Below are 27855 nucleotides of genomic sequence, written 5' to 3' on the forward strand. Positions count from 1 at the left end.
GAAGGACAAAAGGCCTCTGGAAACACTTTTACATCTGCTGGGGGGGGATACCGCCGCCTGTGCCCTTTCCCCCACCTGTTCTTTCCACTCTCGTCCCCAGTTACCCAGAGGTTTCATGTGAGATTGTCTCTGTCCCGCCTGTGCAGATCCAACATCCATCCTGAGAATGGGGACAGCAACCTGCACGAGTTCAGAATGCACACCTTTGACAGGATCACCTACTGTAGCTCCTGCAGGATGCTGCTGAGGTGAGCCACTGCTGATTTGCTCGTGCCATGGGGCTGCTTGTGAAAATGCTGCTGTTTAATCGTCAGTGTCTGTGTGGGGTGGCAGTGCCACTGTCAGACCTCAGCGGAACCTGGAGCAAACTGCTCATTTGGCCGATGGACTCTGTGCCGGGTGTAAATGTTCACGTGGTCTGGGGGGCAGTCTGCCCCCCCTCTCCCAGCCACACACACCGGCTCTGCGGCTGACTCTGTGATTAACATACAGAGTTAATCTCTTAAATGCCACCATCTTTATTTCCAGGGGCATCTTCAATCAGGGCTACCGGTGTGCCAAGTGTGGGGTCGGCGCTCACAAAGAGTGCCTGGGGAGGCTGGAGACGTGCGGGAATGCTAACACTGGTGAGCCCCTGTCTCTAGCTCCACCCTAACTCTAACACCAATGTTAATGAGCCTCTGTCCCTAACCCCACCCTAACCCTAACACCAATGTTAATGAGCCCTTGTCCCTAACCCCACCCTAACCCTAACACCAATGTTAATGAGCCCTTGTCCCTAACCCCACCCTAACCCTAACACCAATGTTAATGAGCCCTTGTCCTTATCCCCACCCTAACCCTAACACCAATGCCGGTGAGCCTCTGTCCCTAACCCCACCCTAACCCTAACACCAATGTTAATGAGCCCTTGTTCCTAACCCCACCCTAACCCTAACACCAGTGTTAATGAGCCCTTGTCCTTATCCTAACCCTAACACGAATGCCGATGAGCCTCTGTCCCTAACCCCACCCTAACCCTAACACCAATGTTAATGAGCCTCTGTCTCTAACCCCACCCTAACCATAACACCAATGTTAATGAGCCCTTGTCCCTAACCCCACCCTAACCCTAACACCAATGTTAATGAGCCCTTGTCCTTATCCCCACCCTAACCCTAACACCAATGCCGGTGAACCTCTGTCCCTAACCCTACCCTAACCCTAACACCAGTGTTAATGAGCCCTTGTCCTTATCCTAACCCTAACATGAATGCCGATGAGCCTCTGTCCCTAACCCCACCTTAACCCTAACACCAATGTTAATGAGCCCTTGTTCCTAACCCCACCCTAACCCTAACACCAGTGTTAATGAGCCCTTGTCCCTAACCCCACCCTAACCCTAACACCAATGTTAATGAGCCCTTGTCCTTATCCCCACCCTAACCCTAACACCAATGCCGGTGAACCTCTGTCCCTAACCCCACCTTAACCCTAACACCAATGTTAATGAGCCCTTGTTCCTAACCCCACCCTAACCCTAACACCAGTGTTAATGAGCCCTTGTCCCTAACCCCACCCTAACCCTAACACCAATGTTAATAAGCCCTTGTCCTTATCCCCACCCTAACCCTAACACCAATGCCGGTGAACCTCTGTCCCTAACCCTACCCTAACCCTAACACCAATGCCGGTGAGCCTCTGTCCCTAACCCCACCCTAACCCTAACACGAATGCCGATGAGCCTCTGTCCCTAACCCCACCCTAACCCTAACACCAATGTTAATGAGCCCTTGTTCCTAACCCCACCCTAACCCTAACACCAGTGTTAATGAGCCCTTGTCCTTATCCTAACCCTAACACGAATGCCGATGAGCCTCTGTCCCTAACCCCACCCTAACCCTAACACCAATGCCGATGAGCCTCTGTCCCTAACCCCACCCTAACCCTAACACCAATGTTAATGAGCCCTTGTTCCTAACCCCACCCTAACCCTAACACCAGTGTTAATGAGCCCTTGTCCTTATCCTAACCCTAACACGAATGCCGATGAGCCTCTGTCCCTAACCCCACCCTAACCCTAACACCAATGCCGGTGAGCCTCTGTCCCTAACCCCACCCTAACCCTAACACCAATGCCAATGAGCCTCTGTCCTTAACCCCACCCTAACCTTAACACCTTAACCCCCTTGTGAGGGTTGAAAATGTAATGCCAGAATTCCTCTGGGGGCAGGCGGCGCGACATGCTGAAATACGATCTGTCAGTATAAGGTGCTAGAGGCGTGGCGAGTTGTGGCGGGTGGCGGGATTAACCGAGTTTTAAGTCGTAGCAGAGATATAACAACAAAGATGGGATGATCCGGCAAAATGTCGGGTGTGTTGGCAGGGTTGTATATTAAGGGTTCCTGGGGTGAAGCACCACCTTCAAGTTGATGGTGAGCATGGCAATTTAGTGACTCATTCTTCCAGTTGTTTAATTGTAAATCAGTTGATGTAACACTTAGAAACTTTCTGTTCTGTTACATGAATTATGAGATTATTACTCATTAAATCCACCAGCAGCATCAGCAGGGGGCATCGCTCAGCCTGCGGGTGTATCTCTATTCATGGAGCACGTCGTCGGATTTCCTTTGACTGAAAATTGTGTGCAGGTTAAAAAAAACACAATATCACTCTTTTTGGAAATTCCCGTGAAAAAAATCCCTGCAGCAGGAATTTTGAAAAACGTCGGAATTTGACATGTCTCATTCTGGAACGGGTGGTGTCATGCCCCGGAGAGACAGCAAGCGAGAGACAGAAGAGCCACTTGGGGATAAGGACCCCTGCCAGTGTGCGACTGGGGCATCTTGTGCACTGCCTGATCGTGTTTGGGGGGTGGGGGGCATCACGGCCACTCCTGAGCTCCCATCTGAACCGGAATTGCCCTGTAGGCAGCTGGGTAAATGTCATGGAGCAGGTCATTCCCCCAGACGCATTTCTGATCGAGTCCCGCCTTCCTGAGCTTCAGCTGCCTGCAGCCTATAGTGTTGTGTGTTTTTTAGTAGCAGCATTGTCAGCCATCCCCTTTGAAAGGTTCTAACCCTCCAAAATGACACATATTACAAAACAGCTGAACACGGTAAACTCAATGTATAAAGGCGGCAACAGTGTATAATGCAGACAACAATGAGGCCTTTTAAGTCATTTAAGGAGGGTCCCAGCCATTGTATTTACTGCTTTATTATAGGTGAGTAACCCCCCATAGCAGGCAATCTCAGACTGCACACAGCCTGCCAACAGTTATTTTTATCAATAAAGCTTACAGGACAAAGTTCAGTGTGTTGTGGTTAGACAGAAGGAGGCGGTCCTTCCTGCAGCCAGCCAATGGGGTGAGCAGGTTGCTGTGTATGCAGCCCCGCCATTCACTCATGGCTGCAGACGGAACGTGTCAAAACGAATGCTGTGTGTACCTCACGGTCTTGGTCTCACCATGCCTATTTTCCCCCCAGCTCAAGACGCCGGGGCGCAGAGACATCAGGTAAGAAGTTCCCTCAGATAGCTGGCATTCTCAGGATGCAGACAGGAGAAGACAGATAGGTAAATAATGAATTCTGCAAGACAGGATGGGACAGTTAGGGAATTACTGCATGTCAGAGACAGGAGAGGACAGTTAGGGAATTACTGCATGTCAGAGACAGGAGAGGACAGTTAGGTAGTTACTGCATGTCAGAGACAGGAGAGGACAGTTAAGGAATTACTGCATGTCAGAGACAGGAGAGGACAGTTAGGGAATTACTGCACGGCGGAGACAGGAGAGGACAGTTAGGGAATTACTGCATGTCAGAGACAGGAGAGGACAGTTAGGGAATTACTGCACGGCGGAGACAGGAGAGGACAGTTAGGGAATTACTGCACGGCGGAGACAGGAGAGGACAGTTAGGTAGTTACTGCATGTCAGAGACAGGAGAGGACAGTTAGGGAATTACTGCACGGCGGAGACAGGAGAGGACAGTTAGGGAATTACTGCATGTCAGAGACAGGAGAGGACAGTTAGGGAATTACTGCATGTCAGAGACAGGAGAGGACAGTTAGGGAATTACTGCACGGCGGAGACAGGAGAGGACAGTTAGGGAATTACTGCACGGCGGAGACAGGAGAGGACAGTTAGGTAGTTACTGCATGTCAGAGACAGGAGAGGACAGTTAGGGAATTACTGCATGGCGGAGACAGGAGAGGACAGTTAGGTAGTTACTGCATGTCAGAGACAGGAGAGGACAGTTAAGGAATTACTGCATGTCAGAGACAGGAGAGGACAGTTAGGGAATTACTGCACGGCGGAGACAGGAGAGGACAGTTAGGTAGTTTCTGCATGTCAGAGACAGGAGAGGCCAGTTAAGGAATTACTGCATGTCAGAGACAGGAGAGGACAGTTAGGGAATTACTACACGGCGGAGACAGGAGAGGACAGTTAGGGAATTACTGCATGTCAGAGACAGGAGAGGACAGTTAGGGAATTACTGCATGTCAGAGACAGGAGAGGACAGTTAGGGAATTACTGCATGGTGGAGACAAGAGAGGACAGTTAGGGAATTACTGCATGGTGGAGACAAGAAAGGACAGTTAGGGAATTACTGCATGTCAGAGATAGGAGAGGACAGTTAGGGAATTACTACACGGCGGAGACAGGAGAGGACAGTTAGGGAATTACTGCATGTCAGAGACAGGAGAGGACAGTTAGGGAATTACTACACGGCGGAGACAGGAGAGGACAGTTAGGGAATTACTGCATGTCAGAGACAGGAGAGGACAGTTAAGGAATTACTGCATGTCAGAGACAGGAGAGGACAGTTAGGGAATTACTGCATGTCAGAGACAGGAGAGGACAGTTAGGGAATTACTGCATGGCGGAGACAGGAGAGGACAGTTAGGGAATTACTACACGGCGGAGACAGGAGAGGACAGTTAGGGAATTACTGCATGTCAGAGACAGGAGAGGACAGTTAGGGAATTACTGCATGTCAGAGACAGGAGAGGACAGTTAGGGAATTACTGCATGTCAGAGACAGGAGAGGACAGTTAGGGAATTACTGCATGGTGGAGACAAGAGAGGACAGTTAGGGAATTACTGCATGGCGGAGACAGGAGAGGACAGTTAGGGAATTACTGCATGGCGGAGACAGGAGAGGACAGTTAGGGAATTACTGCACGGTGGAGACAGGAGAGGACAGTTAGGGAATTACTGCATGTCAGAGACAGGAGAGGACAGTTAGGGAATTACTGCACGGTGGAGACAGGAGAGGACAGTTAGGGAATTACTGCATGGCGGAGACAGTAGAGGACAGTTAGGGAATTACTGCATGACGGAGACAGGAGAGGACAGTTAGGGAATTACTGCATGACGGAGACAGGAGAGGACAGTTAGATACAGGAGATCACAAAATCACATATCTGTAGGTCTCAGATAAGCTGTTTTCTGTCTTCATCTGCGCAGAAAAGAACAGACCATCGAAGACAACAAGATTCAGGTCAGCATATAATCTTAACCCCAACCCTAAACCTAAACTCTAACCTTAATCCCTAACACTGACCTCAGCCCGAAACTCTAACCCCTAACTTGAAAAATACAGGGATTGCTACCATGTAAGCTGGCTTCTTCTCTGTGTTATGGTCATCATAAAGGGTTACATTATAGTGCAGGATCAGGGGCTTTGAACCCAATCAGTGCTAGCATCTAAAATGCAGCTCATGGTGGGAAAATGAGACATTGAACCTGGTCCAGCTAATGCCCAAAGTGAGCTTTAGCCACAAGGCCCTAGTGTGTTAAGTGGCTGTGATGGTTCTAGTGTGTCAGACACTTTGCCCCTCAGCTGTTGGCTGGGATGTAGCTGTGAACACGGAGGCTGGATTTATGCCGGTTGTCCCTGTGACAGGTTTGCCAGACTTGCCAACCCACCGCTGCTCATCTGAGGCCATGTGATGTTCAGCTGCCGAGATGCTGTGATTTATTTGTTTACTCCTTTCGGGACCTGTTGGCCAAAATGAAAAGGGTCATTGGGGTTCAGGCAGTGCTGTAGGTCTCGAGACTGGTCTCGACTCTGGTCTCGGTCTTGTCTTGGTTTCGACTCTATTTGGTCTCAGTCTTGTCTTGGTCTTGGACATAGCAATCTCGATGGGATGGGGAAAAAAAGAGAAAACAGCCCAACCTCACAGAACAGTATCATTATTTATTACGTGCCTCAATTCAAATGCAACCAGTCAGATGCATCTATTTAAAAAATGTTACATTGTATACATTTTCTCAATGGACACTGCCAGTGCTTCACAGTCCACACACATCATACACATCGCATCATGGTGAAGTCGGCAAAGAAATGTTCGAAAATGTCTGCGAAGTCGGCAGTAATTAACTTTGGCTTTACAGAGCACAAAGGGAATATTTGCAAAACGTTCCAGTAAAAGAAACATTCTGCTGTATGCTGATTTTGTCAAACCACCTTGACAGAGACTGCTGTGTGGGTACATTGTATAACTATTACAGTGGTGTTATTTGACATAATAAATCATCATTGATTTTATATAGCATCTGTCTATGGGCATTGTGTTGAGCAAGCATTCGTTCTATGATATATGGCAAGTAATTTTAGTGATATTGATATCGAAGTGTAAAGATTACAGTGGGACAATTCCAGTTTATCTATTAATGGATACAACATCAACATATAATTCAAATAAATTAGGTATTTTACATTCATTAGAAAGCACGGTCTTGGAGGTGCAAGTCAATCTGGAGGCTCATTCTCTCCAATTCAAAACAAGGGATCATTACAAAGCTATATTCATAGCTTACCCGAGGCCTCTGTCCCTGGTATAAGAGACTTAATATGAACATCTTTCTGGTACATCCCATCTCTTTCCCTTGACGAGGTCTGATAAAATGGTTATAGAAGAGGATTGCTGAGAATATTATTTTCCATCAGGCCTCGTAACTATGACAAATCTGGGACATTTGAAATGAGAGACATATGGACAATATAATCGAAAAGATAACATGAATTTGATTTAACGAGTAATGACACTGTACAGCAATGCCTTTTTTCTCTAAAGTTGACCTGATTAATGTGATGTCGATTCTAGCCCAAGTCTGTTTTCGGTCTTGGTCTTGGTCTCGACCAGCCTTGGTCTTGGTCTCGCCTTAGTGTGTCTTGGTCTTGATCTTGGTGAGTCTTGGTCTTGGTACCCTCAAGTCTCGTCAGTGTCTTGGTCTTGATACCCTCCGGTCTTGGCAGTGTCTTGGTCTCGGTTTAGGCGGTCTTGGCTACAACACTAGGTTCAGGAAGCAAAACCCACAATCCAACCAGGGCTGAAGTGTTTGTCCTCAGCTATTTCAGAAGTTCTATTTTCCCTCTCTATGCAAGCAGATCAAGTGGATCTGTCATGTTCCAAGTCAATTGGTTCCCATTCTGTCAAGACTGACTTGCTGGCAATCTCAAGCTGATTGCTTAGATTACTATTTCTCTACAAAATAAGGAAACTCTTAACTACAGGACCTGGTCCACTTTGGATGCAATTGCACTGAAATGGACGTGAGACATTAGGAGATTCCCCTGGTTTCCCACTGTTATGTTTTGTAAACCATTTATAGCAGTGTTGCCCGGTCTGTTCCTTGGGGACCCACAGTCGGATCACGTTTTTGCTCCCTCTGAGCTCCTTATCAGACAGTCCACATTTTTGGTTCTTGGTAGGGAGCTAGGAGGGAGCAAAAATGTGGATTGTATGTGGTTCCCCAAGGATCAAATTAGGACACATTGCTGTATAGGAAAGGTGCTTTTCCTATGAGCGGTTTGAGGCTCTGAGTGAGATTCACAGCCGCAAAGGGCAGAAGTTACACGCAGTGTGGTGTCTGCTTCTCCTGTGGCCTGCTTTCATGGCTGGAAGCAAGCTCTCAGATGACGGTACAAGTTTAAGCAGGGGTGAAGGAGCAGCAGGAACGGGCCCAACGCAGGCCCAGGAATGTCAGAGAACCGGTCAATTCCCAGCTCGCAGGCAGAGCGGAGCAGCATATAATGGGATGTTTTGTTTTTCTGTCGGAGGGACTCATTATCCGGAGGGCTGTTCCTGTATGGAGGTGGGGCCGCCCAGTTTGACTCGATAGTTGTGAAGAACAGAAGCAACCCTCTGTAAACAAGGCTCGCCTCTGGAGGGCGTGAGCGTACGACGGCCGCAGGGCCAATGGTGGCTAGACACCCCGGTTACACACACAAACAGTTACACACCCGTAAATATTGACATACGTGGGTTATCAGTTCTCAGTGAGCACACATAGACAGACATGCTGTCTACCTGAGCCCCCCCCCCCCATGCCCCTCTGTGGAGAAAACACAAACTGCTGATTTTACAAAGGATCTAACGCACATTCTTTCAAAATGGGCTATTCCTCTTAAACTCTGCCGCCCCTGCCTCACCATCGGCGTGGTGGTATCTGCTTGGGCTGGGGTCCCCGTGGCGTTTTTATTAATGGTTGGGGGGGGGGTCATTAAAGACCCCCCATCTTTCTCACTGGTTCTGATGCCCTGTGTCACATTCTGTGGACTGTCATGCTGTCTTGCTGAGTTCACAGGAGGCCTCGCCCCCCCGCAGAGCACCCCTATGCCTTGAACATTCCGCCAGCTTCCGTCCTGGCACCTTTGGGCCTCCGAGCTTAGTTACACTGATTATAAATATCACCTTGCAGTGTGTAATTAATAATTACTGTGTAATTACAATAATCCGCAGGGCTGACAGCCCCTGGCGGTCCATACCCACCGGGACTACACTGGCTGCTGGGTTGGTCAGCTTCCCTTCCTCTCCTAATACTGGGGGCCATTACAGCCATAATCCTTTTCATGAGGATCAAACTCCTGGCTGTGGGGCGAGGAGGATTGGTTGGTCCCCCCCCCCCCCCCCCACAGCTGTTTCGGGTCTCCTGCCGTCAAGAGCATGTCATGGTCGCAGGTTAAACTGCGGTAAAAATAACCCCCAATAACTCCCATCCTCTCACAGGTCTGCCTAAGATGCTGGTGATTCGGGCATACCACGGGGCCCCGAGCCCATCCTGTGGGCCCCCACTGAGCATCGAGCCTGGGGAGGTCGTGGAACTGATGGGCGCGGATCCCCACAGCGCATGGTGGCAGGTGAGGACCCCCAGGGGCCGCGTTGCTCTGGAAGACCACCAGGGCTGGACCGGGCAAAATGCCCGGTGAGCCGATAGGTATGTGGACAGGCAACATTCGTTGTGGGGGCAAAATTTACTGTAGAGAACCCTAATGTCCAGGGCCAATTTTTAATCCCAGTCCAGGCCTGATGACCACACGCTGCCAGGTACCGTCTGGCTGGCTCTAACCTCCCTAGGGGCCATTGAAGATGGGGGAGGGGGTGGGTTTAAAGCAGACGGTGCCTAATGGCGCGTACTAATATCCCTCATTTCCCCCATGACCCTCACAGAAGACCCGTGTCGCTGCTATCCATCTTACTTACAGAATATCCTAGCATGCAAAAGGAATCGCTGATCCACGGATCCCGATGTGTGCTCGTTTTTTCTGAAGCGGCTGTGAAGTCTCGATTGACATTAATTGCTTGATTTGTTTAATTCCCAAGCCCCAACATGAGAGTGCTTCCTACTGGATGAGGTCACCAAGTGGCGCCGCTGTCACGTGACTTGGCACCAGACAAACACACTCGATCTCTCCTGGTCCTTGGTCACTCTCTGTTTGCAGGGTGATGGGTTTACCCCGGTCACCTGCCCGGCATTGGGGTCGCATCAAACCTGAAGAGTCGTCCACAGACGTGTCACATTTGAGGCCTCATCCATGCTCAACCATGACAGACAAAGACCCACACAGACTGATTTCATTACAGATCACAGACAGATTTTCTTTCTGTCGCTTAGCAGGCATGTGGACGCTCTCGATAGCGTTATGCTGTGGTACAGTTACACAAGCAGACATGAATGCTAAACACAGACCGCGGCATGTCTGTACTGATCCTCTCTGAAGCACTGGATGGGCGGGGGGGGGAACGTAATTACTGCAAGAAACCAAACAGGCTGTTTTGTCATCTGCTCAGGGCAAAATCCTGTCGACACGAGAAGTTGGGTTCTTTCCAAGCGACGCTGTCAAACCGTGTCCTTGTGTGAGTACAACTTCTCCACTTCCTCATTATAATACATAACGCTGTAACAGTGAGATACATTTTACAGAGAGGATTTTCTGATCACCCTACTTACATGCATGATGTCATTAATTAATTTGTACAAATAAGCTGTGACTTTGAGGTTAATACACCAGCAAACGTTGTTTGGTTAAGAGCTGCATTAGTGATCTGGTATAACTGCCGTTAACCGCCATTAGCAACTGGCCAGCTGCTCAATGTAGTTTTTGTCACGGTTACCACACTTGGTGTACATCCACGCCATCGTTAGTGGACGACCTCACAGCATAAAGTTAACGATTTCCTCTCGTTATAACCCATCACCGGATGCCCCTGCTTAGTGGGGTGGGCTGCCCCACTTGCTCCCTTCAGCCCTTGTTAGATCAGCCTTGGTTGGATTGTGGGTCTTGCTTCCTGAACCCCAATAACCCTTTTCATGCTGCCCGACAGGTCCCGAAGCCGGTGGATTACTCCTCCCAGCCCTGGTATGTCCACACGCAGCCTTAATCCCTATAAAATCTAAGGCAGCCCTTTAGAGGTATTAAGGGACCATCAAGGCCATAATGCATTAAATATTCAAATTCTGGCCAATTTTGCACTAAAATATGGCACAACGCATTTTTTTTTTTAAAGTTTCATGACCTCATTTTTGCCGTGTGACGTTAATAGCTGTTCGCAGAAAAGTGGTAATGCTCTTGCCGTACTGCACCCCTGCTGTGGTGGTGCGATAAGGGCGGGGGGGCGGTCAGGGGTAGACACTGGGGGTGTCACTGATGGTGTTGTCCGTCGGCAGGTTCGCGGGGCCGATGGAGAGGCCGCAGGCGGAGGCAGAGCTTGGGAACCGCGGCAACAGCACCTACCTAGTGAGGCACCGGACGAAGGAGAGCACAGAATACGCCATCAGCATCAAGTGAGTGTGTCTGACTTGGCCCCCCCACCCTCACAGAAATAACCGGCCATACGGATCAGCCAGGGACACCCCAAAACACAGCCAGAGCGGCGTGCTACGATGTACGCTTGACGCGTTGTCTGGTTTTTTGTACGTGCTGTGGATCAAGCAGATCGGGAAATAGTCTTGGTCACATGACCTGAGTCTGGACGGGTAGAGAGGATGGGCAGTCTGTCTGTGAAAAGGTACCATGTGTGGGTTTCTGAGCAACACAGGGATTATTGGAATCCCGTTGAATATGTAGTCAATATTTAGTCATTTCCAACAGGTACAACCACGATGTGAAGCACATCAAGATCCTGGCCAGGGACGGCTTCTTCCACATCGCCGAGAACAAGAAATTCAGGAGCATACTGGTGAGCCCCAAAAACATCAACTGCTACTGTAAGAGATCGTGAGGTCTCAAATGTCTGGGGACTGCTGCAGAACCGACAAAGGTGTGAATGTTTGTGTCCCCTGTGATGGACAGGAACTCATCGAGTACTACAAACACCACTCCCTGAAGGAGGGTTTCAGGAGTCTGGACACGGTGCTGCTGTATCCCTACAAGAATCCGGAGAGTGATGTCACCCACAGGACCGCCCGCGCCGGATTGAATGGTGAGTACAGGAGGAATGCCAGCCATGGTCAACCCTACGAACAGCAGCCATAGCCCTTAGAAAAGAACTGAGTCTCATGTTTACGCTATTTTCTTTTACAACCTGACTATTTTTATGAGGACTGTAATATATCTGTCTATAAAAGGCATATGTACGATAACAGATATAAACATGAACTCTATTTATGTATAAATCACCACTTATGTTACGGTGGAGTTCAGGCTTCTGATTGGGTGTCAGGGGTCGGAGCTTAACACCTCAGATCCACAGGGGGCAGGGCATAACATCTCATAGCCAAAGGGGGTGGGGCATAACATCTCAGATCCACAGAGGGTGGGGCATAACATCTCAGAGCCACAGGGGCTGGGGCATAACATCACAGAGCCACAGTGGGTGGGACATAACATCTCAGAACCACAGGGGGCGGGACATAACATCTCAGATCCACAGGGGGCGGGGCATAACACCTCAGACCCACAGGGGGCGGGGCATAACATCTCAGAGCCACAGGGGCTGGGGCATAGCACCTGAGATCCACAAGGGGCGGGGCATAACACCTCAGATCCACAGGGGGTGGGGCATAACACCTCAGATCCACAGGGGGCGGGGCATAACATCTCAGAGCCACAGGGGGTGGGGCATAACACCTCATATCCACAGGGGGCGGGGCATAACATCTCAGAGCCACAGGGGGCGGGGCATAACATCGCAGAGCCACAGGGGGCTGAGCTTAACATCTCATAGCCACAGGGGGTGGGGCTGATTGAGAGCCAGTGTGGGGCAATCAGGGCTCAGATGAGATTTCATCTTAGGGCTGTATGTCAGTGCTGAAGGTCGTCCTGCGTGTGGGAATTGCAGGGTGTGAGGCGGATTGTGGGGCCACCCCCACCGCCTCCCAAACATCCATCCTCTGCATCCTGCTCGCTGGCCCGTCTGCATTGCCATTAATAGCCAATGCTTCAGGGGACGTCTCCATGCCACACAACAAGCAATGACGTCCCGCTGTGTCTTTACAGAGGCAGCCTTTATATTGCACCAGGAAAACAGCCCCTCCCCCGGTACGCACATGCATGACATGACCGGTGCTCTTGAGACCGGAAAGCACAGGTACAAGGCTGATACCTACTCAGGGTGAAAAGTGACATTTCTTTGGAGCAGTGGGGGGGCTGATAAAATGTCACTGATGTTTAGGTATTAACATCCAGGCTAAGCTGGCATATTCTCCTGTGCTCTGTATTTGCTCACCTGCCGACCTTTGTTCTCCGCGTGTCTCTGCTGTGATACTGAGCCCCCTCACCACCCCCACCTAGCAGAAACATGACCCCTGTGCTCGCATATCCGTCAGCGATGTCCTGCTCTCTTTCTGTGGAGATTCTGTGCTGCTCGGATAATTCCCTGGTTTACGGAGCGGAACGGGACAGACCCCCCCAGACGATGTGGTGAAAACGGAACATAAAACAGTGCCCCTCCCTTCATTATCTCGATGTGCTTGTCAAACATGCTAATGATATATCTCCCCCCCCCCCTAAAACCTCACCTCAAATTGTGCTGATGCTTTATCCCAGCTTCTACCCTTATTCTCATGAGATTTTCTATGTGACTGATGTTAATATTGGAGACTAACGCAGGTAACGTTGGTCAGAAAGATGTACTTAACGCTCTGGGCTCGAGGGGTGGGGGACACACTTTCACTGACTGGGGCATGGTCACACGTTTCACTAGGTTCACTAGTGAAACTAGTGACCCCAGAGGGTCAAAAGTGCCGGCTTAGGGAGGCAGATAAAGCAGCTGGTTCACAGACAGACAGACAGACAGACAGACAAACAGACAGACAGAGCCAGCATCCCCTCACAAAGACGCGCGGAAAATTTAATCAGGGATTCGGCATCTAATGGGTCCCGGAGCCTCCCTCACTGCCCCCCACACAGGGGCCATTCTGCAGAGAGAGCCAGCTAGCATTGGCATGGTGGCCACAGGTGAGGGGGGGGGGCAGACTCTGTGACCCTGTCTTCCTGCCTCCGCTCCCCACCCCTGCACTTCCTGGCCCCCACTATCCTCCCCCATCCCAGCAGCAGCAGCTCCGTCTACCACATGGCGTAAGAGGGGGTCAATCGGGACCTGGGTGAACATGTGGGGGGTAGCGGGCCATATGTCCCCCCTCATGGGATGTTTATGGTGACCGGCCCCCTGCTTTGACATGCTGTCAGGCGTAAACACTGCTGTTCCCTTCTCTATCTCTCTATCTCTCTCTCTTCCTCCTTTCCCAGTGCCGTCGCTCCTTGGTCTTTCCTTTCTAAGTCCTGATGGCTACAGTCCCGCTCCCCCCGCCTCTGCTCCTTTCTGGTCAGGTACAGCACTCCTCTGTGCACTCTCTCTTTTCTTTTCTCCCCTCTGTCCCCTTTTTCCTCTCTCCTGCCTTCCTGCCACTTTTGTCTGTATTCTGTATGCCACGTGTGTGGTGTGTATGCCGCGTGTGTGTGGTGTGTATACCGCATGTGTGGTGTGTATACCATGTGTGTGTGGTGTGTATACCGCATGTGTGGTGTGTATACCATGTGTGTGTGGTGTGTATACCACGTGTGTGTGGTGTGTATGCTTGGTGTGTGTGGTATATATACCGCGTGTGTGTGGTGTGTATACTATGTGTATGTGGTGTGTATGCCTGGTGTGTGTGGTGTGTATACCGCATGTGTGTGTGTTGTGTGTACCATGTGTGTGGTGTGTATGCCTGATGTATATGGTGTGTGCCACGTATGTGTGGTGTGTATGCCACGTGTGTGTGGTGTGTGTGCCCGGTGTGTGTGGTGTGTGCCATGTGTGTGTGGTGTGTATACCACGTGTGTGTGGTGTGTATACCCTGTGTGTGGTGTGTGTACACCACGTGTGTGTGGTGTATGCCACGTGTGTGTAGTGTCTATACTGGGTGTGTGTGGTGTGTATACCGTGTATGTGTGGTGTGTATGCCTGGTGTGTGTGGTGTGTATACCGTGTATGTGTGGTATGTATACCGTGTGTGTGTGGTGTGTATACCGTGTGTGTGTGGTGTGTATACCGTGTGTGTGTGGTGTGTATACCGTGTGTGGCTGTCACCCCACTCCACTCCTTCAGATGACCGGTTAGGGGGATGCATGAGTCCTGAATATGTGTGGTGTGTAAATGCAGCTTGGCAGCATACCCCCCCCCCCAATAGCACTGAGAAAAAGAGCATGCTGCTGCCGTACTAAACACACCCCAATCCTGACGGGGCTCCGAGTTCACTCAGGGAAAACAATTCAATTCGATTCTGTTACACTACAGACAATCAAACCAGCAGTCAGTGGTTCAATGTACACAAAGTACCTCTGGTAGCAAAGAGGATTATTTTAATAGCATTAAGCAATTAGAAGCCTGAAGTGAAAAGTGTTTTTTTAAACTCATTAATGCATATTTAATGTGTATGTGCTCCTCTGATCTTTTGCAGTCATCCAATTAATAGTCAGACAGTTGTACCCTGCAAGTGTAAACCTGGGGTAGCGAGGCTCATGGTGTCACCTTTTCTTATTCCCCCCCCCGCAGCATTCAGCCCCAAAGTGGTGGGCATGGCTATAGCCCGCTACGATTTCAGCTCTCGGGACATGCGGGAACTGTCCTTGCAGGAGGGCGACTTGGTCACCATCTATACCAAGTCAGGCGCTAATGGCTGGTGGCGAGGAGAGGTCAACGGCAGGGTGAGCTCCTGGGGGCCGTGGGTGGGTGGGGGGGCTTTATCCCTATAAATGTCACAGAGCTTGTCTACCTCCTAAATGTGTCATAGGCAGTTATTTGTGTCGTTGGCCAGCGGTGCTTCAAATGCATCTTTGGATAGGGTTGGGGGGGGCTCCTGGTGCCTAGGGGATTTACACCCCCAAGAGGGGCAATAAAAGTTCTGTTTCTCCACACCAACCTGTCCTAGACTTCCTGACACGGGCTGGACATACATGGGATGCTGCTTCGCCTCGGTCATCATGGGGCATCTGACTAGGGTGGGAAGTAATTTACCCTCCTGCTTTCTCGTCACCAGGTGGGCTGGTTCCCCTCAACGTACGTGGAGGAAGAGGAGTAATGTCCTTTCTCCCTGTGCTGTGCATCGCAGACACCTGCCTGCTGCACCACCCTGCCCTGCCTTCAGGGGGCGCTGCCTGATGGGAAAATGGAGAGCCCTGGGAGGGACGCACAAGTCTCTAATTACAGGCTTTGTCATATTGGTGGCCCTGGAAATATTTAAGCACCCTCCCCGACTAAAAGTTGGAGGGGAAATATGAGGACCAGATTCTACACCCCCCCCCATACTGACCTTGCCCACCCATGAGCACCCACCCATCACTCAGCCGGGAGGAAACGACACCGTGGGTCAGAGGAGGTCAGGCCTTCTATACCCACTTCCCCTTTCAGCTACAAGGAACTCTCACACATCTCAGACCGCCAGCCAATCCCCCCCACCCCCGCTCCCCCCTTGGCCAGGGCATGTCCCAAAAGTTACAGTTGTCCCGGCATTCCTGTATGGAGGTCCCACCTGGTGCTTGTGGCTTGGACCCTGTCATAGACAGCGAGCATCTCCTGAATCGGATAATGAGCAGGATTTACGCACGTGACAGAATAATGACTCTATATCCTAGAGTTTGGAAACACTGTGACCTGCATGACAGAGGAAGTCATTACTCCCGGGGAGTGTGCCCCCCCCCCCCCCCCCCCCCCCGCTGTTAATTGTGTGTTTAGTCACTGCACACCTGTGACCCCTGGACTGTAATGAGCAGAATTGGAAGGAAAGTTGTCTTTTTTTTATAGTCATATTTATAATATGTGTATGTATATGATGTAATGTTATACAAAGGCTTTGTATTGTTGTTAGACTTAATGATCATGTGTATGCAATTTGATGTATGATGAACGTTTCTGTCTCGGGTGAAGAGTCCTTTGTCCTTTGCTGCTAACTCGTACTGACGGGGGTGTGGCCCAGTTATAGGGGTGTGGTCAAGGAAAAATTGCCGTGGCCAGCTAAGAAGCTGTGAAGGAGCTGGTCTGCCGGTGTGCAGAGGGGGCACAGGAAGGTCTGGTCACCAAGGGGAGCTCAGAGCCTGCTTTTCCGTTTCTGACATGGGAGCAGTGGTCTGACTGGTGAGAAATCAGTGTTTGCTTGTTGATTAAATAAAACCAGCTCTTCAAACCTCACACCCATTCCTAAGGTCTCTAAAAACAACATGGCCCCCCAGCCGTGACAGACTGCGATCAGCAGGCTGTCTCCGTGGGCTCGGCTTCAAAGCTCCAGGCTCTCTTCTGCATCACGACCCCGCTCTGCGGCACGGGGGGGGGCCTGCCAAAGTAACACCCCAACGCCCCCAATGCACTGCGAGCAGCGGGTCATCTGCCATCATGTCTCTGCTGGGATCTGGTTCTTGGTTCTTGGCCTGGCAGCTGTGGGGCCGTGGGATGGACTGGACCCGGGGCCCAGGCGACTTACACACAGCATAGGTTCAGGAATCCGTACGTATGAAAAGAAGTGTGACCCCACAAAGTGAGGTATGCACACTCCTGTCTCTCTAAGCTAATCACTCCACTTTTAAAATTGTCCTTCTGTGTCAAAACTGAAGTCCAGGGACCATAGCCGTGGAAAGTTTTTCATCTCAGTGAGAGTTGCAGTTTGTCTATTGCTGTGTGTGTGTTAATCTTTTCATGAGGTAATTGTTACTTGCAGTGTGTCTCAGTGTCCACTAGATGGCAGCCTTTAAAAAAGCAGGGTCTGTTCCTCCCTGTAACTTGGATAGGAATTTGAACTTGTTCCATTATGGCACCTACTTGAGATACCTACATATCTGTGGTTAGAGTGCCGACTGCCTCTGAACCTGTGGACCATTTTGTTTCCTTTCTAAAATAGCGCCATTTAGGATGTTGGGGGGGGGGGTGTCATTTGATCCTGTAACTGCAGCAGTCTTCCAGTTATTGGCTTATTGCCCCTATGTTAGGCCAAGAGTGAGAGCCTTGCAGTCGGGCCGCCATGTACCTCATGCTATGCGGTTCTCGACCTTTAACACTGGCACACACATGGTGGAGATTAGCGCCGTTTTCTGCCATGGCAGGTGCAGTAATTGGATTTCTAAGCTTCCACTGCAGTAATCCGGTAATATAGAGGGGTATTAAAGATGGAGGGCTTTACAGACGACACAGAGCTATCAGTGATAGCAGCATTAGGGGTGGGGAGGCGGGTGGAAGGAGTGGGCGTCGCATCCGATCAGCTCCTTCTCTCACCTCCGGAGAGACGATGGGGTGTAAAGCATGGATGCATGTATCAGGATCTGTGGCTCAATCCTGGTTACGGTCACCTGTTCCACTCGCCCCTCATGTGAGTACAGAGCGTGCCCCCCCCCAGCCGCAGAGCTGACACTGCCCACCTGTCCATCCTGTGAAAGTGTCTCACAGACTGGTGGAGCCGCGCTGTCGTGTAACCCTAACCCCCCAAAACGGAGCTCCAGCCCAAACTTGGGGTTAACGCTCAGCCGAGGCGGGACTCTGCATCATGGAGATGTGGACTCTGCATCATGGAGATGTGGAAAGTGTTGTTTCAGTGCAGCGAAGGAAAAGTGGAATAAATAAGTACGTAAGGGGAGGAAGTCCCCCCCCCCCAATCCCAGGAGCCCCGGTGCCTCGGGATATTTCTCACCTTCATTTGTCATTCTGGAATGCGATGCTGTCAGTCGCTCTGGTCCCATCCGCTTGTCTCCCCCTGGCCCCTTATAGGTCAGCGTGGGGACCGCTGCACATCCACAGCTCGTCTAACAAGGACTGTGACCATGATACTGCTGGTGGTCAGCTGCTCTGGGGAACCATGCAGGTAGATTGGTGGGGGGGTGACCAGGTCACAGGTTGCCAGTCAGACTGAGTTACCTGGGGCCCATATCCCGCCATATGGGGGTGCAGACCATAAGAGCGCTTAAACATAAGCTCATCTGCACCACCCAGCATTTAAATCCCAGTGTCTGAATTTTACCTTGCCGATGACCAGCACCCCCTGCTGGGAGTGTGTGGGGGAAGGAAGAACATTAACCTGCTCAGGGCCATCTGGCCTTCATTCATTACAACCCCCCCCCCTTTCCTGGCTGTCTGAAATGCCATTACTCATGTCGGTAAATCGCACTTCACGCCACGATGGTCTTTAGCCGGGGGGGCAGAGATAAAGAGAAAGCGAGATAGGGGGGAGGCGTGATCTCCTCTCACTGCACCTCTCTGACAGGTAAACACAGGTTCGGGGCATGACCTGGGAAGCACAGACCTGCTGGCTCCTGTCGCTGCAGCGTGGTTCAGATCCACATCACCAGCAAAAAGCCGCCATAAAGCTCACTTGCTGATACTCCCAGTACATCCACCTAGGGCTTTTGTCTCAAGCCCCTTCCCCTTTGATGCTGAACTAGGCAGGCTGCCCGCAGGTTCGAACCAGTCACACATCACCTTCTGCTGTCTTGCACTCCTCCAGCTTCCCTGTCGCGTGTTCACCATCTGACTCCAGGGCACGATGTGGCGATGCTGCAGACATCCTCTGGGTGGCGCTGCTGGTGGCCAGCACTCAGCCGTGTGCCTCTTCTTTCTGGACACATTCTGTATGCCTGTCCTTCACCCCTTTTGAGGTCCCTCCGCGATGAGGGCACGGCTTGCGTGGAGAAGGGTGGGGGGATGTTCCCGGGTATGCTCGACTGTTTGTAGCTCAGTGTCTAGTCCCAGTGTCTTGCTCCAAGGTGACAGAGCACATGAGAAACTCTCGCTGTAACAGATACAGCAGGGCATCACCCAGACCTCGGCCCGGGGAGCGGGTACTCAGTCCAAACATCCCATCAGCCCTGGCGAACACTGCAGGCCATTGGCATCACAATGCAAGCTCACCATGTAGCTGATGCTCTCTGCTACTACACAGACAGCCATTCCTCCTCGAGTTAACGGTGCCGTTCAGCCCCTAGTCTGGGCTGTTTAAACTGCGTTTTTAGGGGCGGCTCCCAACGACAGACACTTATCACACAAGCAGGGGGCCAGCAGCTAACACCTCCATCATTAGCCAGGTCAATTAATGAGGCCCCCGACCCGTGAGATGTTAGGTCATTGGTTATGGGTATTGACCCTATTAAAGCTCCAACCCCAAACCAATGCAAATTTTTTAGGGCTCCCCTGACTGAAGTGTATTAGTTATTAAAACTAATATATATATATATATACACACACACACACACACACACACACACACACACACACACACTAGAATGAATGCACTGTTACCTGTGGCGGATACACGAGCTCGTATAACAGAATGTGACAGACAAACGTGAGGCAGATTAAACTAAAGATCAGCCGGGGAGCTTCGCCCAAAGCCGAAGGGAAGTAACAGGGGCACATAGGTAACGCTGGTCTCAGGGCACAGAGGTAACGCTGGTCTCAGGGCACAGAGGTAAAGCTGGTCTCAGGGCACAGAGGTAAAGCTGGTCTCAGGGCACAGCAACGGAACAGCATCTTGTGCTCTTTAAAGAGAATAAGAGACTGGCCAGCACCGTGGCAGGGTGAGACCGTGAGACACGCCCCCCGTCTGCCCACCAGCTGGCAGCGAGCTCCTCTTCCGTGTCCAGACATCGTACAGCATTGCTGCGGGTCACAGGGGCCCTTCTGCTTTAAAGCAGGGTCCTGCTGCCAGATGACTCCCTCAGTAACAAATCGGCAAATCAGTGTCCTTTTTAAAACTGTCCAGAGTGAAGACAGACAAATGTAGAGCCTGATTATTGGCCTAAACCTGCAAACTGTCCCCTCTTAGCCTGTTAAAGGGGTGACAGGGAGGGACAGTGTATTTAATGTGTATTTAATATGAGGCTAAAGTGTGTTGTTTAGAAATGACGTTATTTGCTATTCTCAGTGTTCCATTCATTTGCTTACGTTCAGTTTGCTCTCCATCCTTTCACTTATCCTCAGTGTAATTAGCATTTAGTTCCCGATAATCTTTAAAATTATTTCCCACAGGGGGGGGCCTCAGTCTTGTGATGGTTAATTCGGCATGCCTGGGAAGTTGCTGAAGGCAGGTGAAGTGCAGTTCCAGCCATGCCAGCTCTCTCTGAGTCGGCCATGTCAGGTACAGATAAACGTGTGGCTCCTGCACTGCATTGCCTCCCCCCTGAGCTGCTTTTACATCCATCAGTATTTGCGCAGCGTTGCCTGTTAGTGCCAGGGACGTAAAGCCAAATGCCCCCACAGCGGGAACAGGCCGCATTTCACAGAGGGACCGTGTCTGTCCATTGTTTGCCCTGCCAGCAATGTGCCAGCCTGGTAATCTGGGCCCAACATGGACGGCACATGGTCTTTATGTGCTCAGCTGTGTTGAACTGACATTTTAGGACATGTAGATGGGATGGAGTGAGAGTGACTCAATTCAGAGCAAATAAATGAAGTCACAGCCGGGGAGGTACAGGGTGATCTGACCATGGGAGAGGTCACAGGGGAGGGGGGGGTACCGGTTGCTGCTGGGTAACAGGCTGGTCTAATCGCGAGACAGGTCACGGGGGGGGGTACGGGGTGCTGCTGCGTTACGGGCCGGTGTCACCGCGAGAGATGTCACATGGGGAGGTACGGAGTGCTGCTGGGTAACGGGCCGGTGTCACCGCGAGAGACGTCACAGGGGGGAGGTACTGGGTGCTGCTGGGTTACGGGCCAGTGTCACCGCGAGAGAGGTCACAGGGGCATTATAGGGCAAATCCACAGAGTGCCCTGCAGTCACCCTGTTACTCTGCAGTTGCTATCAAACAGATGAATGCTGTCAGGACACAGAGCACCATATTAGCAGCTAAGGCATAACAGAAAGGCCTCATATGTATGGTGTGGAGAGCAGGGGTGCCCAGCAAACTGATCTGGGATCTGGAGGGGGATCCACCTCTGATTTGGAGGAGAAATCATACAGAGATGGTTAGAGTGAGCGAGTGCTGCTTTTCAGATGTGTATTTAACAAACATGCTGCAGACTAGTGTGTTAATCAGAGGGTGTTTATGTATGAGCATGTGTGCTGTGTGTGTATGAGCATCCAGTCAGCTCCTCTACAGGGAAAACCAAAGCTGGTTTTGTTCCTGATTGATTTTTTGTTTTTGCCAAAAATATAAAATCTGCTTGTAAATCTGATATTGCACCACTGAGAGATGGGAGCGGAACAAAAGAACATGAGAAATTCACAGCGGTGCAGAGTGTTCATTTTGGCCAGCGCGGTTCCCCCTAAAGTTTTATGGACTGTGTCCCAGGGCCGTAAGGTCCATAAAGCACAGCGGCAATGGGATGGGTTGCCAGGTTGGGACCGAATCTGCGGCCAGACAACACAGCAAAATGATCCCAATATGTTCCTACAACAGGGCAGCCAAGACCTGCGCAGCGCACCAGAGAAAGCCCCCACTTTTACATCAGGCAGCATGTCTGTATTTGTATTAAAAGCTCCTTCGACACTGGTTCTCTTCTTCTGGCCCTTAAATTTTGAAATTTAGCGATGAATGTGAACAGATCATTAAATGATAGAACAGGCTGACCAATCTGGTTAATATGTTTGTGCAGTTTTGGCTGAACGTTTACTGTACCATGGTGTCATTCTGACCTAGTTACAGTAAACTCTTCTTGTTCAAACCATAAAAGCAGACCCAGAAAGGATCTGAGGCCTGATGAAGATCACGGCACAGGCCTTCTGTAGTCTTACAGCCAGTGCTTTCAAGGGACAATCTCAGATTTTGGGTAATATAGCAGGAGTGTGACAACTGAGAGGAATGTCATGTTTATCAGTGACCATTCTAGTAAAAATGCAACAAAATAAAAGAAAATAAATGAAAATCAATGGTGTTTGCCATCATGATCTGCTGCATTGCAGAATTGTAGATGATGATCCTGTGAGATTTCCAGAGATTGTGTGCATTAAATTAGAAAATGGTCTGGCCTGGAACGGCTGTGTTCCCACGTGGATGGGGTGAACATGTTCGATTTTGTGCATACTGTGCGGTACGTAATTTAAATTAGAGAATAACGCTTTTCCCTTCTGAAGAGAGGTATCAGCACACACCGATAATGAGGCGGAAGGGGGCCACTGGGCTCTCCCGGACAGCCATGCCATGGAGGTAATTATCAACACCCCAGGCAGTGCGGGCTCACGCGTCCGTGTGGGGTGTGTCGATTTGATGACATGATAAAGAATGCGACAGGGACATGTGTGTGCCTTATTGGCGAGGGACACCACTGCGACAGCCGGCCTTGTTAAAAAAGAACTATACCCCAATTATCATAAGGCTGCTTCAAACATATTGCAGCAAATTCAATAATATATATATATATATATATATATATATATAAGAATGTAACATGCAAGAGCCTGTCGTAAGCTTTCAAATGCAGTGCTTTCCTTGTTTAACCAAGTAAACACTGTGGTTATAAAGAACATCAAGTCTTAAAATGCACCTATAGATGCTCCCCTACTTATGTCATTTATCTCTTGTCCTTCCCGTACCTCTGTAGTCATGTTCTTTGACCATCAGGGAGATGTTTCCCTGTTCAAACTGCACTCTGTCATATTATTGCAAGTACCATGGGCAATAAGTCTCAGTGATTCGTTCATTCAAACCCAATGTGAAAATACTGAAGCAGCCAGATCGCCAGTATACAGTACATGCCCTTCACTCCCATCTTCGTCAAGATTAGAGAATCTAAGCCGGTGGTCCTCGACCTTTTTCTCAGTGAGAGCTACGGATGGCTCGTCCACAATGTATGTTTTTGCTGGCCAGGGGGTGGGAATGTGGGGTCAGGGGTATTTTGGAAGTTGCACTGTGATGGACTGGTTGGTGACCACTGATCTAAACTCTGATTTTCACCAACTTCTCATTAAATTTCTGACTGAAATTTTGACTGTGGTGAGGGTTTCATCCTTTTATTTGTTTGGTGCATCAGGCAACTGAACATACTGCATGATCTTCATCCATCCATCCATTTTCCAAACCGCTTATCCTACTGGGTCGCGGGGGGCCTGGAGCCTATCCCGGAAGCAATGGGCACAAGGCAGGGAACAACCCAGGATGGGGGGCCAGCCCATCGCAGGGCACACTCACACACCATTCGCTCACACATGCACACATACGGGCAATTTTGCTACTCCAATTAGCCTCAGCATGTTTTTGGACCGTGGGGGGAAACCGGAGTACCTGGAGGAAACCCCACGGCGACATGGGGAGAACATGCAAACTCCACACACATGTGACCCAGGTGGAGACTCGAACCCGGGACTGCATGATCTTCAGCTATGGAAAAGTTACTGCCCCAGCAAGGCAACTCAGACCATGGAAAAGAGGGGGGGTAATTTAGCTCAGCTGTTCGGTAATTTAGGTGATGAGGTCTGGTTTGACCTCATGCAAATGAGCTGCAGAGATTCTGACTGACAGACTCAGATTAAAAAGGCATGAATTAATGCCAACAATTCAGAGATTTTTCCCAACAAATCTGGAACTAAGCCTCTGAGATGACTATTATTTATGTGCTGTGTTGATCAGTGTTACACCACATCTAGCTCTGCAGTTTTCAGAGTGACACACATTTGAGGGAATCCTCTAGGCCAAGGCTGATTTTCCAGTCTTCCTTTACCTGTGAGCCAGGTGTAAAGCTTCTGGCCAATCAGAATCATCCATCCATCCATTTTCCAAACCGCTTATCCTACTGGCTCGCAGGGGGTCCGGAGCCTATCCCGGAAGAAATGGGCACGAGGCAGAGAACAACCCAGGATGGGGGGCCAGCCCATCTCAGGGCACACTCACACACCATTCACTCACACATGCACACCTATGGGCAATTTAGCAACTCCAATTAGCCTCAGCATGTTTTTGGACTGTAGGGGAAAACGGAGTACTTGGAGGAATGGGGACATGGGGAGAACATGCAAACTCCACACACATGTGACCCAGGCGGAGACCAATCAGAATCAGTAATTATTAAACTTTCTACCTGGCAGAACTGAAAACAAGGCCCGGATTTGGAATCGAGGGCCAAATCTGAAGAGTCCTGTTCTGGGTGTTTCCTCTACTTGATAAGATGTTCCATAAAATGTTTATTTGTTTCTCCTGCGTGATATATTAACCCACTTCAGATTAAGCAGTGTTTTATCTTAACAGATGACTCTTGGCACCTGATATTGGTGGCATTAATAAATGTGTTTTCCCCCGCGATGCATAACCCTCCCTTAAGTTGTTCCTTGCTCTTTTTCCTCATTTCCAAGACAGTAAATGATTGTGTGAAGGTGTGTGTTTGCTGATTTATATGTGCAAACTCCACACGGTGGAGATAAACAGTAAGGCTGCTCACATTTCAGGCAGAAGCCCAGACCACACTGCACCTCCTCAGAGAGTGTTTATGGCACCTGAAACATTACAGATGCTTAAAATGCTCAGCATGTGGAGCCCCCCGCTGGCATAAGATCAGAATATCCTCAGGTGCACTTCTCTCCAAAGCTGTCGGTGACATTGAATTATGAAACCTCTATAAAGTCATTAGTCACTGGGTCTGTGAAAAAGCAGCAGGAATATTTAAAAAAATATACATTCTGGCAGGCTGAGCTTACAGTTCAGACACTATGACTGGAAAGTGTTTGTAATAAATATGGTTTATGCTGAAATGTTATATTGCAGAGCCTGTTTTACCCATAGAAATGAATATACCCCTGTGGTTAGCTTTGTTAGCTCGATGCCAATACGAATAAATGATAAATTATTCAGAATTCTCCATGGAACTACAAGTCCACACGAACACACACATGGTATCTTTAATATTTGAAATGTAAAGATTTCTGTTTAAAAGGAAAAAAATCAGTGTGTGACCTGTTCTTTGCAGTCCTGCCATTGAATCAAAGACGGTAGCGGTGGGTTTAAGCAGTGAATCAGGATTTTGACCAAGGTCACTAATCAATACATGCAGGGCCGCTCTCTTCTACTCAGGCATCCATCTCCACTCTCACTCCTCTTTTCTGCCTCCACACCCTGCTTCCCAAAAGCTCAGGACTCCCGACTCTTTGACTTTGCAAAAGCCTGCAGCTCTGCGGTCTAATCTCCCCATCAGTGTGTTCCCTCTTTGACCACCAGGGGGCGGACATCCCCTGTAGCCATCATGCCTTACATAATCTCTGTTTCACGAAAAAGTTACCTTCACATCAATCATCATCATCCATCCATCCCAACTATTCATTGAGTCTAGAATTTTTAACTACCAATGGCTGAATGTCATATTTTACACCATGAAAAAGAACATCAAATTAAATTCTCCTCCACAGAAATGTATAAGGGTTCAAGGCAGGTGTGACAGCATCTCACAGCAGCTTTGAGGAGTATAAGCACTGAAGCTGGAGATGCTGCTGGGATCCCATTAGGGAGACTCAGACTCTCCCAGAAAGGTCATGTTTCTGGTTGACCCTCAGGCTGGCCTTCTCTGTTCATGTACCTCCTTAAAAAGGATTATCTTCTCTCTGCCCCCCCAGTCCCACCCAGCTTCCGTAAGGTCTTCTTTGCAAAATGAGTCTCAGGCAAATTACAGAGCAAATGAGCTGAATTGCTGGCATTTACCACCACCCATTTGGATAAGGCCGAGGAGCTGTCACTGGGGCCATCCTGGTCCCTCCGAGATGGAGGAATGGAAGGAAGACCTAGGTCCAGAGTACAGCCCCCCCCCCAGCTATGGATATATGTGGCAAGGGAGGGCAGGTCATGTGGGAGTAGGTGGAGGTCAGAGGTCAGGAGGAAGGGAAGATACCTGATCAGCTGGAGCATAAGCAGAACATCATGCTCATGGTATACAGTGACGTTAGCCTCTTAGCTAATGCACGTAATGCATGTGGAAGGGAGATGATAGCATAACGGCTATCTGACATCATATAGTGCTGATAGCCACTTAGTTAATGTAAGTAATGCATGTGGAGGGGATATGATAGCATAACAGCTATCTGATGTTATATTGCGCTGTTAGCCTCTTAGCTACCATTAGTTTTATTTATTAATGCAAATAATGCATGTGAAGGGGAGAGGAAAACAAGTACTTCATTAAACATGTTAAAGGGGTATGACTCAATGTCTCTGAATGAATGGTGCATGTGTTTGTATTGTAACCAATTAGAAACTGTGATGTTTATGCTGATAATGCACTTTGGCGTGAAACCTCAGCTCAGACAAAATGATCTGGGCACCATTCTCTGGGTGGGTCCGTGGAGGTCGAGCTGTTCCCCCCCCCCCCCCCCCCCACCAACGTCCCCATACATAGCTGGAACCTTTCCTCATCATTTGGCCTTAATTATTTGACACCAAACACTTACAGTATTTATAGGGAACTCGCCAATTTAATTGGGAAGGTTATCACACAAAAATAAAATTCAAAGAAATAAATTGCCTTTTAAATGCAAAAGCAACCACAGCCTTGATCTTATGGGATAGTAAAAATGTTTAGTTTGAGTTTTTTTAAACTTTGGGAGAAGTGTTTCCCACCTGGCCAGCCGTGCCACGTAACCTGTGAGGCCTCTCAGTGAGATGTCAATACTCTTTAATATTTAATCTGCCCCGCTGACAGAGCATGGCTCTGCAAAACACACACACGCAGTACTGAATTCATTCTTTTCCAGAACAAATTCAGCATAAACTGCAATAGAGCTCCTTGCGTTATGAAATCATTTGATAATTACAGGGTGCAGAAGCATAAACGTTATAAATTATAAATCCACGGCCAGACACTGAAGATCCTCATGCACTCATTCCTCTCCTTCTACTCAACCACGCTGTCAGCTGCTGCCTCACTGGACACAAATAACACTTTTAACTTTAACTGGAAAACTGTTACTGGCTTTTATGCAGTTTTATGTGAAGAAAATCCAAGTGTGGAAATAATTAAATGAGAAATGGTGAAAGCCTGTATGTCTACAGATAAACATCCATCCATCCATCTTCCAAACCGCTTATCCTACTGGGTCGCGGGGGGGTCTGGAGCCTATCCCGGAATCAAAGGGCATGAGGCAGGGAACAACCCAGGATGGGGGGCCAGCCCATCGCAGGGCACACTCACACACCATTCACTGTCACATGCACACCTATGGGCAATTTAGCAAGTCCAATCAGCCTCAGCATGTTTTTGGACTGTGGGGGGAAACCG

General features: G+C 49.5%; 1 protein-coding gene and 1 long non-coding RNA gene across 3 annotated transcripts in view; both read left to right on the top strand.

Moving 5' to 3' along the window:
- LOC125749304 (guanine nucleotide exchange factor VAV3) overlaps window positions 1-16878 on the top strand; it is a 47371-nt gene extending 30493 nt beyond the window's left edge. The window contains exons 16-28 of one of the 2 annotated variants that reach the window (XM_049026424.1): window positions 147-248; window positions 529-626; window positions 3468-3496; window positions 5450-5483; window positions 8998-9128; window positions 10060-10125; window positions 10594-10628; window positions 10937-11053; window positions 11361-11448; window positions 11562-11691; window positions 13959-14039; window positions 15247-15398; window positions 15731-16878. In XM_049026424.1, coding sequence (XP_048882381.1) covers window positions 147-248; window positions 529-626; window positions 3468-3496; window positions 5450-5483; window positions 8998-9128; window positions 10060-10125; window positions 10594-10628; window positions 10937-11053; window positions 11361-11448; window positions 11562-11691; window positions 13959-14039; window positions 15247-15398; window positions 15731-15772 — 1105 coding nt within the window. In that variant the 3' untranslated portion in view covers window positions 15773-16878. The remainder of the gene's footprint in view (window positions 1-146; window positions 249-528; window positions 627-3467; window positions 3497-5449; window positions 5484-8997; window positions 9129-10059; window positions 10126-10593; window positions 10629-10936; window positions 11054-11360; window positions 11449-11561; window positions 11692-13958; window positions 14040-15246; window positions 15399-15730) is intronic. The other variant, XM_049026426.1, reaches the window with a different exon arrangement.
- Window positions 3503-4617, top strand: LOC125749386 (uncharacterized). The gene is made up of 3 exons (XR_007399865.1): window positions 3503-3898; window positions 4013-4126; window positions 4279-4617. It is a non-coding gene; the product is annotated as an uncharacterized LOC125749386 (long non-coding RNA).
- Window positions 16879-27855: the final 10977 nt, after the last annotated feature.

The sequence above is a fragment of the Brienomyrus brachyistius genome, chromosome 1 (assembly GCF_023856365.1).
Source record: "Brienomyrus brachyistius isolate T26 chromosome 1, BBRACH_0.4, whole genome shotgun sequence".
In the NCBI taxonomy this organism is placed as follows: Eukaryota; Metazoa; Chordata; class Actinopteri; order Osteoglossiformes; family Mormyridae; genus Brienomyrus; species Brienomyrus brachyistius.